Here is a 13,192-nt window from a genome sequence, read left to right as displayed (position 1 = left end):
ACGAATAGTAATACATGGCACCTCCACATAAAGTGATTATGTACCAAGATATAAAAACCTCACAACCAATTGAAAAAAAGCAGAAATATTAAAATGCATCCCTTCCAAATCAAAATGCAAGAAAAATTACATTTAATAAAGGTCTGTGAAAACATAACTGAAAAATAAAAAGCTAATATAATTCTAAAGAATTAATGGGTCAAAGAACAAATCATATGAACAATGAATAGTTTCATTAAAGAGAATGACAATGAGACAACATACCAAAATTTATGGGATGCAGCTAAACTGGTACTTAGGGGAAAAATAACATCACTAAATACTTATATCACTAACATGGAGAATAGACAGGTCAATCAATTAGGGATGCAACTAAGTAAAAAAAATCATAAAGCCAAATTAAAAATTCCCAATTAAACACCAAATTAGCAATCTTGAAAAATCAAAGGAGATTAATAAAATTAAAAGCAAACTACTGAGCTAATAAATAAAATTAGAGCTGGTTTTGTGGGGGAGGAAACCCCAGTAAAACAGATAAACCACTGATTAATTGGATTTAAAAAAAGAAAATCAAATTAACAGTATCAAAAAAACAAAGAGTGAACTCCCCACCAATGAAGAGGAAATTAAGGCAATGATTAGGAGTTATTTTGTGAAATTATGAACCAACAAATCAGACAATCTAAAAATGGATGAATATTCACAAAAATATAAGTTGCCCAGATTAACAGAAGAGGAAGGATACATAAATAACACTATTTTAGGGAAAAAAAAAATTATCAATGAGCTCAAGAAAAAAAATTCCTTACTGAAAACTTTCTTTGCAAGTATTTGAAAAAATAAAATACTATTAAAAATAGTTAAAAAAAAAAAAAGAAAGAAAGAATTCCTAGATGGATTCACAATTCTATTAAACATTTAAAGAATAATTAATTCCAATATTATATAAACTATTTGGGAAAATAGGCAAAAAAAATGTTCCATCAAATTCCTTTTATGACACAAACATGGTGTTGACACCTAAACCAAGCAGAGTTAAAAGAGAAAGAAAACTATAAACCAATTTCCCTAATGCATATTGATGTAAAAATTTTAAATAAAATATCTAAACAAAATACAGCAATATATCACAAAAATCATATATTGTGACCAGATGGGATTTATGCTAGGAATGCAAGGCTGGTTCAGTATTAGGAAAACTATCCACAAAACTGACCATATCAATAACAAAATCAATAAAAATCATATGCTTATCTCAAAAGATGCAGAAAAGGCTTTTGGCAAAATACAACACGCATTTTCTATTAAAAACACTAAAAAATAAAGGAGTGAACGGAGTAAATTTTTAAAAACTAAGTAGGATTTATTTAATAACAAGTATTATCTATAATGGGGATTACCGGGGGAAGCTAGGTGGTGCAGTGGATAGAGCACCACCCCTGAATTCAGGAGGACCTGAGTTCAAATCTCGTCTGGGACACTTAACACTTCCTAGCTGTGTGACCCTGAGCAAGTCACTTAACCCCAGCCTCAGGGGGGAAAAAAAAAAATAATGGGGATTACCTAAAAGTCTATCTACTAATACAGGAGTAAAGCAAGGAGGCTTGTTATCACCACTGTTATTTAATATTATGCTAAAATATGTTAGCTATTACAATAAGAAAAAGAAATTGAAGGAATAAAAAAAAGACAATGAGTAAACAAACCATCATTCTTTGGAGATGATATGAGTGTATCCTTAGAGCTATCAACTAAAAAAATGAGTTGAAATAATTAACAATTTTAGCAAGGTAAGAGGACATAAAATAAACCCACATAAATCATTGACTTTTCTACATATTATCAACAAAGTCCAGCAGCAAGAGATAAATTTCATTTAAAATAATTGCAGGCAATATAAAATATTTGGGAGTCTAATTGCCAAGACAAAAAACAGGAATTGTATGAATCCAATTACAAAACACTTTTCACACAAATAATCATCTTAAACAACTAGAAAAATATTAATTGCTCATGGGTAGGACATGCCAATATAATAAAAACAATTCTATCTTAATTACCTTGCTTATCCAGTGCCAAACCAATCAACACAAAAAGTTATTTTTACAGCAAGAAAATATAATAAAATATAGCCAGGAGAAAAAATGTCAAAAATGTCAAGGGAATTAAAGAAAAAAAAATGTGAAGGAAAGTGGCTGGCTGTAGACCTCAAACTATGTTACAAAGTGGTAATCATCAAAACAATCTGGTACTGGCAAAGAAACAGAGGAATGAATCAGTATAATAAATTACATACATAATATATATTAGGAGATAACCATACTAATCTTGTATTTGATAAATCCAAAGACCCCAACTTGTGGGATAAGTGCTCATTATTTGACAAAAACAGCTTGGAAAATTATAAAGAAGTTTGATAGAAATTAGATATAGACCAATACTTCATACCACTTACCATATACCAAGAATAGGTAAAAATAGATATATGATTGAGACACAGTGATATCATAAACAAATTAAGAGAGCATAGATTAGTTTGCCTGTCAAAGTTATGGAGAAAGGAAGAATTTATTATTAAACAAGAATTAGAGAACTTTATAGAACATTGTATTATATTAATAAAATGGATAATTCAATTAAATAATGGATAAGTAAAATTAAAAAGATTTTGTGCAAACAAAACCAATGCAGCCAAGATTAAAAGAAAAGCAGAAAACTGGGGATTTTTTTTTACAAATATTTCTGATAAAGGCCTTGGCTCTCAAAAACATAGAGTACTGAGTCAAATTTGTAATTCCCCAAATGATAAAGAGGATATGAACAGGCATTTTTTCAAGTGAAGAAATTAAAGCTAACTATATTCATATGAAAAATGTTCTAAATCACAATTAAAGAAATGCAAATCAAAATAACTTTGAATACATTAGATTAGAAACCAAAAATGACAAAATGGAAAGAATTGGTACACTAATAAACTGCTGGTGGAGTTGTGAATTGATTCAACTATTCTAAAGAATTATGCCCAAAGTACAATAAAACTGTGTATGCCCTTTGATCCATCAATATCTAGATCTGTATCCCAAAGATATAAAAGGGAAAAGGACATATTTACAAAATATTTATAGCAGCTCTTTTTATGGTGGCAAAGAATTGGAAATTAAAGGAATGCCCATCAATTGAGGAATGGCTGAACAAGTTATGGGATATGATTATGATGGAATACTATTGTGCTAAAAAAAAAAAAATCTGGACATACACAAATTGATACAAATGAAATAGAACCAAGAGACCATTTTTCATAGTAATAGCATTATACAGAGAAAAAAGTAACAGAATCTGAATGCATATTGAAGCATACTATCATTTTATTTTTTCTTGTCAGTTTTCTTTTATAACATAACTAATATGGAAATGTTTTACACAACTGCACATGTATAATCTCTATTCCTTGATACAGAACTATCTTTTCTGGGCATGGGGGATTGGATGCTATGTCTTTTAGGAATTATATTCTTAACAGACAAGTCAGTGCTCTTCATGATTTTTATTTCTTTTACCAAGATTTTATTTACAATTTTTGATTCAGAATTAGAAATAATGATTTATAGTTGTTTCTTTGCTTTATTTTTTCTTGCTTAGGTATTTCCTTATAAAAAGAAGTCTGACAGAGTCAGGCAGAAGAGAATTTGGGAAGGCAAAATTGTAAAAAAGTGGTTAGAAAGTGTTTTACATGTAACTAGGGAAAATAAAATATTAAATTTTTTAAAAATGCATGAAGCTAAAGAAATAAAAGAAAATGAAACTGAACTATAATAAAAGAACTACCAAAGGAAAAAACTCTCGAGTCAGATGTATTTACGTATAATACAAGTTATTCTGAAAAACACTCTAACAAACTTCTTCCCCTTTTTTCTCCCGCAATGAGATTTAGAAAAGATAGGCCCTTGACACCAGTGATGAAATTTATGGAACTTGAGTGTGTTGTGATGTAGTGTGGAACAATTTCTAAATGAATTAAGGTAGACTGGAGTAGTACAAGGAGAAGGAATATAGATCTGATTAGTGGATATTGGGTAGACATATACATTGTACAAAGGGGAAAGAGTACTTCAAGGTGGATTATTGAAATAAATAAATAATCCTTTACAAAATTAACTAGTCACAGAAGCTAGATATACTAGATTTTATGCAAGTATTTGACTGCATAGTTCTGATCCTTAGTAGCTTCCCCACACAGGTGGGGAAAGATAGACACGGACATGAATATAATTAAGAGCCCATAGAAAATGCTCATGACATGCAGCTAGGTGGTACAGTGGATAGAACACCAGCCCTGAAGTCAGGAAGACCTGAGTTCAAATCTAATCTCAGACACTTAACACTTCCTAGCTGTGTGACCCTGGGCTGGTCACTTAACCCCAATTGCCTTGGGGGAGGGGGAGAATGCTCATGAGCAAATATTTATGGTTGTCCTCTTTTGTGGTACCAAAAAACAGTAAAGAAATTAGGTAGCCATCGATTGTGATACATGAATGCTGGAATACTACACTCTTAAGAAATGACAAATATGAGGGATTCAGAGAAAAATTCAGAGATTTGTATAGACTGAGGCAGATTTATGTGAGACTTGTACAATGAGTGAAATGAAAATAAGATTGAAAATCCAGCTGAAATCAGATCAATTGCAACAACCAACCTTGGGTCCTGGATACAGATGATGAAACATATTTCCTGCCTTTGGCTAAAGATGGAGGTTAAGATCAGAAAGTCACATATATCATCAGAATTCACAGGATGATTTTGCTTTATTATTTTTCTTTATCACAAGGTATAAATTCACGGATGATATTGATGTCAAGAATAACAAGGCACTAATGCAATATTAAAAACAATACTTGCATATAGTAGTGGGATGAATGACATCTCAAATCAGTGGCATGATGATTGAGCTTTGTCTTGGCTTTTACACAGCAATGCAATATTCATCCCTCCCAATTAATCATGGTACAAAACTGAATCTTAAGCACTGCTCTTTCAGAAAGGAGTATGGGGAAAAGAAGTGATGGTGCTGTAATCATATTTTTAAAAAATCAAGATCACACATTTAATTTAACAAACATTTCAAAATATACATAAGATAACCAGACTAGTAACTGGTTATTAAATCATAGGATACCATAGAGGAGGGTCCCAAACAATTGCTTCTTTCTCCTCACAGATGACAAAGTCACCTCCTATTTCCTTCATCTGAATAATTCAGCCATCTTTCCCATGCTACCCCTCTTTCCCTTGCCTCTGCCCCTGTCCATCTCAATTTTATCAATTCCTTTTTCTTCCCATATCCTATCTTTCCACTGGAACCTCAAGAACCCTGATGCCATTATGAATAAACTTTCATCTTGTGCTCATGAAAACATGTTTCTGACCTTATGACACTATATTAAAGCCATTCTCCAACTGATAAATGGTCAAAGAATGTGAACAGATAATTTTCAGACAAAGAAATTAAAACCATTTCTAGTTATATGGAAAAATGCTCTAAATCACGATTAGTTAGAGAAATGCAAATTAAGACAACTCTGTGGTACCACTACACACCTTTCATCTTGGCAAAGATGACAAGAAAAGATAGCAAGGAATGTTGGAGGGGATGTGGGAAAACTGAGACACTGATGGAGTTGCGAAAGAATCCAACCATTCTGGAGAGCAATTTGGAACTATGCTCAAAGAGCTATCAAACTGCGTATACCCTTTGACCCCGCAGTGTCTCTACTGGGCCTTAAAGGAGGAAAAGGGACCCACATGTACAAAAAATGTTTGTGGCAGCCCTTTTTGTAGTGGCAAGAAACTGGAAACTGAATGGATGCCCATCAAATGGAGAATGACTGAATAAATTATGATATAAGAATGTTATAGAATATTATTATTCTATAAGAAACAATTAGCAGGATGATTTCAGAGAAGTCTGGAGAGATTTACATGAAGGGATGCTAAGTGAAGAGAGTAGAACTAAAAGAACATTGTACACAGCAACAAGATTATGTGACGATCAACTCTGATGGACCTGGATGGCTCTTTTCAACAATGAGGTGATTCAGGCTAATTCTAATAGACTCGTGATAGAGAGAGCCCTCTGCACCCAGAGAGAAACTATGGGGACTGAATGTGGATCACAACAATAGTATTTTCACCTTTTTTTGTTGTTTGCTTTCCCCCCCTTAATCTGATTTTTCTTGTGCAGCATAATTGTGGAGCTATGTATAAGAGAATTACACATTTAACATATATTGGATTACTTGCAGTCTAGGAAAGGAGATGGGAAAAGGAGAGAGGAAAATTGGGAACACAACGTTTTGCAAGGATGAATGTTGAAAACTATCTTTGCATGTATTTTTAAAAGAAAAAGCTATTATGATTTAAAAACAAACAAACAAACAAAAAAACGATTACCAGTGACCATCTTTGCCAATACTTGGTTGCTCTTCTCAAATCATTATGTATAATTTTACTCTTAAGATAAAAGAGCAAGAATAAACCTACATCTGTTCCACTCTTTACACCCCCAGAAAGAACCTAAAAATCCTTGTGCTTGTTTTTGTTAGAGATCTTCATTCCTGTTAAATGAGCCTATTCCAAAGGAGGGATAAAAAGCAAAATTGTCAGTAAAAAAAGCTTCTAAACAAGGGGATTTAATAAGAGGTAAATTGATTCCCAAATAAGTATTATATCAATAGAGAGAGGAAGTACAACACAAATGGAAAGAGCACTGGCTCTGGTATTAATGGTCCTATGTCTAATTCTCAATTCTAATACCATCTCTGTGATCATAGCTATGTCACTTAACTTTTTTTGATCTCAGCTTCCACATCTATAACACATCTATTATATAGCTTTTGAAATCCCTAGTAATGCCAGATCAATAATCTTAATAATTTCTTGTAAGCATATATGCTTTATCACATATATGATTTTATTCAGCAACTCAGTTGTATTTGTAGGAACACACACACACACACACACTCTCACACACTTTGTCTTTACTTAAAAAAAAAAAAAAAAAAAAGCCATGTTTTTTCTTGTTTTTCATTACTTTGCATTCTTAAGGTTCCTCCCGTCCCTATTGTTGGCAAAAATTATAAAGTCACTAATAAATCAACTGTCTAAAAATTTTATCTTTGCATCTGGGGCAGGTAAAAATATCTCTTCAAAGATGAGATCTCAGCTTCAATTATCAAGTTAAAATTTATATCTGGCTTCTGACTCTCTAACCTCTGGGGTGAATACATGTATATACACTTTTGAAGTTGATATGTGTATAGGAAAGCAGTTCTGATCAGAATGTTATAGCCTACTACGAGAATAAAAATCCTATTTGTAATATTCAGAAAGCTCAAAGATCTCTAGGTTAGTGTTCTTTAAGAATATATAACTCAACTATTGTATAGAACACTGGAGGACATTGACAACCATCAAGAATACGGTCAGACACTGAAGTCTCTAGGACTAGACTACAGATGGGGTTTATGTGAGCCCTAATAAGTACCTATGTTCCTCATTTTGCCATGAAACCCAGAGCCCACTTACCACACCCTGAGAAACTCACTTCATGTATATATGTATTGACCATGAGTATCTTTCATTTTGCTTGTGAAGCCACTACTCCCCACAAAAGAATTTTTGCTGCTAAAGAGTAAAGACCATCAAACCCTGCAAAGCCCAATTTAGTATCCCTTCTCTGGCCTTCATGCATCAATATTAGGCCATGCCTATGCCTGGTATATACCTCATAAGATTTCTCAAGCAGAGTATTTGTCATTAAGGCTCTAATACCTCCCATCCTCCATCCCTAATACATCTCTCTTGCCTCAATACACTTGGGCTATCCTGTTGTGTGTGTGCTGTGGTTTTTCCAATAGAATATCAGCTCCTGGAGGACAGAGACTATTTTGATTTCGAAACCTGAGGCCTATTACAATGGCTTGCACATGGAAGGATTTAATTTGACTTAAACATATATCTGAAAGACACAGTTACAAATAAGAATTTTACTATTAACATCTATTACTCAGCCCACCTTTCATAACAAGTCTAAAATTCTTAATAAACAACAATTATGTCCATTTTATTGACAAAGAAACAAAGAAGGGTATTATCTGCCTTAGTTTGTGAAGCAAATTTGTGACAGTTTGGTGGTAAACAGGATTCTGGTTTTAGGGAAGTAGTTCTTGACCCGAGATATGTGAATTTCTTCTTTTCGGGAGGGGAGGGAGGAGAAGGCAATTGGGGTTAAATGACTTGCCCAGGATCACACAGCTAGGAAGTGTTAAATATCTGAGGCTGGTTTTGAACTCAGCTCCTCATTAACTTCAGGTCCAGTGCTCTAACAGAATTTTGATACAATTTTCTTTGTAATCTTATGGGTTTTATTTTATGCAATTAAAAACATGATTCTGACAAGGGGTCCATAAGATTTACCAGATTGCCAAAGGTCCATAACACAAAAAAAGGACAAGAATCTCTGTTTTAGGGCTTTTCTTAGGTATTGCACAGGAAGCTATAGAATGAAAATTTGTTTGTGTGATTTCATATTTGTAATGGGGTTTGTATTTTTTGCCTTTTCAATAGGAGTGGCTAGGAGAATGAGAATCTGAAATTGAAAATAAAATAAAACTAAATTTAAAAAAGACCTTGCACATAGTATAAAGGTGAATTAAATGGATGAATAGATTGTCTCTGTTGGCTCTCCTGAGAATTCACAGAATTAGTTTGGGAGAAAAATCCCCTCAAGCCAGAATGGGAGAAAAAAACTGGGGGTGAGGGAATCTGAAAAAGCTCATTGTTTAGAGGAAAGTAGGCAGGCCAGATGGCAGCAAGAACCCTCAGCCTGAGGAAGGGATGAGATCTGGAGCCAGAGCTGAGTCATTCTTGCTGGACAAGAATTGTTCTGTCCCCCTACCAGATCCTAATGTAACAGTGGGAAAAGTAGTGAAGCTGATCTGGTCCCCTTTCACAAGTTAATTTGCTGTTTCTAAACAAGGAAATTCAGGGTAACTGTTTCCTATACCACAAAACCCAAACAATCCCACTTCTTTAAAATGAAGGTATCTCTAAAGAAACAAGGCATGGTGGCTAAATTAACTTTTCAAATAAGCAGTAGAGATTCTTAAGGGCAGACCTACCTCTCCATCCAAGTGATCCAATAAGACACTCATACTGGACATCATTATAGTTGGGACTTGTTCTGCTAACTCTGTCAGGAAACTTGCATAGCCCTTAGCTCCTGAAGTGTCACGACTTAATTCCTGAGGGCACTTTTGTCCGATTTCTCTATGTGAGCAAGAAAACAGTGAGGTTTTAATAAAACATAGCTAATCGAAAAGGGTCTGAAAGAACTGATAGTTTAAAGGAAATTGAGAAAAATCACAAATTTCTATATTTCCCATTTCAAATGTCTCTTGTGTAAGGATATGAGAACAAGGATCACAATAGCGAAGAGTCTCACCTTACAATTTCTCCCACTATGCTTTTCACTCCATACTCAGTTGACCAAACGCTCACAGCTGCCACTAACACAGACACCAGATGTTCAAAGTGCTGCAGCATCTGGATGATTTTCAAGGTAGCACCTGTTAAAAATACTTGAGATCAGCAATTAGGGAGGGATAGCTAATATTATAGCTAAAATACATATAGAGCTTTGTGGTTTGCAAAGCACTTTAAAGATATTTCATTTTCTTCTCATAATCCCAGAAGGGAGAGTGCTTTCAGTTTTCTCATTCTAGAAATGAGGAAACTGAGGCAAACAGAAGTCAAATGACTTGCCCTGGGTCACAAAATGTTCAGATTTGAACCCAATTTTCCTCATTCTAAGCCCAGTATTCTACCCACCAAGCCCCCTAGTTGCTGACTACTGAAGCAGTTAGGAAAAAAAGAGATTGATTACTCACTAAGCATGTGATTGTAGCGTGTCAAAGCTACCCCAAGGAGATGGGTGATTGCTTCCCTAGTTGGGCGGTTCTTCTGGTGGCTAATGCTGGGATTCTCAAGAAGTCGGTAGCAGCAACCTGTTAGCAGACTAGGAGAATGAAAGATATTACAATAGATGAGAAATAAGGCAATGAAATGGGAGGAACTAACAGCTCCTTGTCAGAATAATTCCCAAAACATGCTCCATTCACTCCATTGTCACTACTAAAAGCAGCAGTCTGACTTTCTTGGTCTTCTTCCCTTCACAGCTTTTTCTCTCCAACTCTCCTCTCTACTGTGCTTCTCTTATGAGCTATTACAATTGGGAGTGATTTTAATCAGTATTTTGACATTGATAATATAATGGGAAGAACTCTTTCAATGAACAAATCTACATACTTACATGGAGCTCATGATGGTTCTGATTACTAATAAGTCTCTATTCAGGGAAGTCTATTGCTCTTAACTGTGAGAAATATTTGAAACATTATCTAATCCTCTTTCTGATGATTATACTTCCTTGTCTTTCTGGGAAATCTAGAGTGAGAGAAAGCTAGAAACAGAATCTCTATTGTTCCTCAGTCCCTATACTTGTTAGTACCATTATTAAAGATTTAAGGTCTCTTGCTGCATTAGTTCTTGCCCTCCATTCTAATTACTTACCTGACAAATTCTTCTTCAACCACTGAGTGGTTCCACAGGCGGTAAATATCTAGCTGTAGAAGCTGTGTTAGCATCTGGAGAACTGGCTGCCTTGCTTCTTCCCAATCAAAGCCTTGAGCCTTGGTCCTACTTTTCTTACCCTGAAAGGAACATAGAATAAACTATTTCAAAGAAAACTGAGGAACTCTGAACTGACAGTTTAAGCATCTAAACTAAGGGCCATCAAGAAAGCTATAACAGAAAAATCATACTAGAAGAAACATTAAAGTTTCAATATAAAGAACAGTTGCTACTTTAATCAAAGAAGTCTGTACTAGGATGTCCTTAGTACCTCCCAATAATCCCTACAACCAGAAATGAATGAAATAAGAAAGAATACTCTGAATTCAAGTTTTCTTCTTCTCCCACCACTTCCCTTCCTTTCTGTCCTCCCCCTAACCTCCTACCTGGCTCCCCAGCCAAGAGGGCCAGCAACTCCAAATTACCTTTCCTCCATGGTCCTGACCCATTAAGCTTGTTTTGTTAGTTGTAGTCTCAAAAGATTCCATGAGACGGATCAGGACATAACAATTCATTTTGAGGGCATTGAGGTGGGCACTTCGATCTGATGCACTCAGAGCTGTATCATCTAGTACTGCTGGGAGATCCTGGGAATGACGAGACACCACTGCAAAGGGCAGGATCCGGGAGTTAACTGTGCTTACTTACCTTCACCATATACCAGATTCACTCTAACCTCCCACGACTACCCCTTTAGCCATCAGATTACCAAAGATCTGTGCTCATCTCTTGGTGGCTATAACAAAAGCTAAGCCTTCTAGGACCCTTGACCTCAATAGCTTAGGCTTGTCCTGTTACCTCTGCCCTATTCTAGCTACCAGGATCTTTCAGTGGCAGCCAAGACCTCTCCCCTTAGGGGAACACAGGAGCAAAAGAGGTGGCACTTCCTGTTGGTCTGCCCTTACAGCAAACAAACACAGCTCTGTATTGCCCACCAAGATTACAGACCTGGATGTAAGGTCAGGGTCCTAGGGCTCAACCAGACCAGCCAAGTAACAATAGCCTTGGTATCATCACATGGCTTCTATTGTATAGGAAGACGGCTCCCCAACTTCTACCCCCCTACACCCTGTAAGTACCTTTCATTAGAAATTCCAAGGTGTCTTCCTTGAGATCAGAATCTATATTTCTAAAGTGACTACAAGAGAAAGAAAGAATGTAAGGCAGGAACTTGAAGAGCACATTCCTTTTTTTTTTTCTTTTTTAAAAATAAAGCTTTTTATTTTCAAAACATTTACATGGATAATTTGACAACATTGACCCTTGCATAGCATTATGTTTCAGATTTCTCCTCCCTCACAAGATGGCAAGCGATTGTTAAATATGTTAAATCCAATATGAATACACATATTTATACAATTATCTTGCTGCACAAGAGAAATCAGATCAAAAAAAGAAAGTAGATGAGTAAGAAAACAAAATGCAAGGGAACAACAAAAAGAGTAAGAATGTTATGTTGTGATTCGCATTCAATTCCTACAGTCCTCTCTCTGGGTGTAGATGGCTCTTTTCATCACAAGATGCTGGAACTGGCATCAATCATCTTATTGTTGGAAAGAGTCATGTTCATCAGAATTGGTCGTTGTATAATATTGATGTTGTCATGTACAATGATCTTCTGATTCTGCTCATTTCACTTAGCATCAGTTCATATAGGTCTCTCCAGGCCTCTCTAAAATCATCCTCCTGGATCATTGCTTATAGAACAATATTATTCCAAAATATGAAGAGCACATTCCATCAGAGATCAAGAACAGATTAACAGAAGTGGTTAAAATGCAAGGGAGGCAAGGCTTGAAATGGTAAATGACACAAAACAATAGAAACAGGGTAACAGCTTATAAGGATAAATGATCATTAGGAGAATTCCAAGTAAAGTACCCAGTACTATAGAGTAGTGGCCTATAATTAGAAGTTCAGGATTCACATTCAATGTAGAAATATTTTGATAACAAACACAGGTAGTCATCATTTCTTTTTAAGATATTATTAACTTAGTCACTTACTGTAATATGCTATAGAGAGTATCAAAATGCTCCAACACAGCTAGAGGTCCCTGAGTTCGAAAGGCAACCTGGAACACTGACAAGAAGTCAGAAATCAATCAAATGTCTTTAGAAATGAGTTCCATCTACAGATTAGAGGACAAAGAATCAAGTTCCTTTTTTTTTTTTTTTTTTTGGGTAAGGGCTTGGCTGGCATAAACTAGATGTGGTTACATTTGACACTGATCCTATATACTAAAGTCCTCCACTGGATGGTTCAAGAGAACAGGTAAAGATTTATTCACAGCTAGAGAAATCTTTTGCTCACAGTCAAAAGAACATGAGAATGAGAAGTCCATTATCTTCATGAGAATTAAAAGTTGAAAATGACACTTAGATTGTTGGCCTGTGGGACTGGGAAGATGGTTATGCCCTCAAGTCCCACTTCCCCTCCTGAGAGTGACAATTTAATGATGCCTTCAAACAACAAGAGTGTTCTTTGAGGATAACCACTAAAC

General features: G+C 35.2%; 1 protein-coding gene and 1 non-coding gene across 2 annotated transcripts in view; both read right to left on the bottom strand.

Moving 5' to 3' along the window:
- The window catches only part of NCAPD2 (non-SMC condensin I complex subunit D2), a 37,260-nt gene that overhangs the window by 22,092 nt on the left and 1,976 nt on the right, over positions 1-13,192 (bottom strand). Inside the window, 7 exon segments of the mRNA XM_074266740.1 lie at positions 9,180-9,327; positions 9,503-9,626; positions 9,948-10,075; positions 10,630-10,769; positions 11,115-11,296; positions 11,769-11,827; positions 12,696-12,771. Coding sequence (XP_074122841.1) covers positions 9,180-9,327; positions 9,503-9,626; positions 9,948-10,075; positions 10,630-10,769; positions 11,115-11,296; positions 11,769-11,827; positions 12,696-12,771 — 857 coding nt within the window.
- Positions 11,385-11,711, bottom strand: LOC141545265 (small nucleolar RNA U85). The gene has a single exon (XR_012482949.1). It is a non-coding gene; the product is annotated as a small nucleolar RNA U85 (small nucleolar RNA).

This window comes from Sminthopsis crassicaudata, chromosome 5, assembly GCF_048593235.1.
Source record: "Sminthopsis crassicaudata isolate SCR6 chromosome 5, ASM4859323v1, whole genome shotgun sequence".
NCBI classification, from domain to species: Eukaryota; Metazoa; Chordata; class Mammalia; order Dasyuromorphia; family Dasyuridae; genus Sminthopsis; species Sminthopsis crassicaudata.
This window is presented reverse-complemented; position numbering and strand designations above follow the sequence as displayed.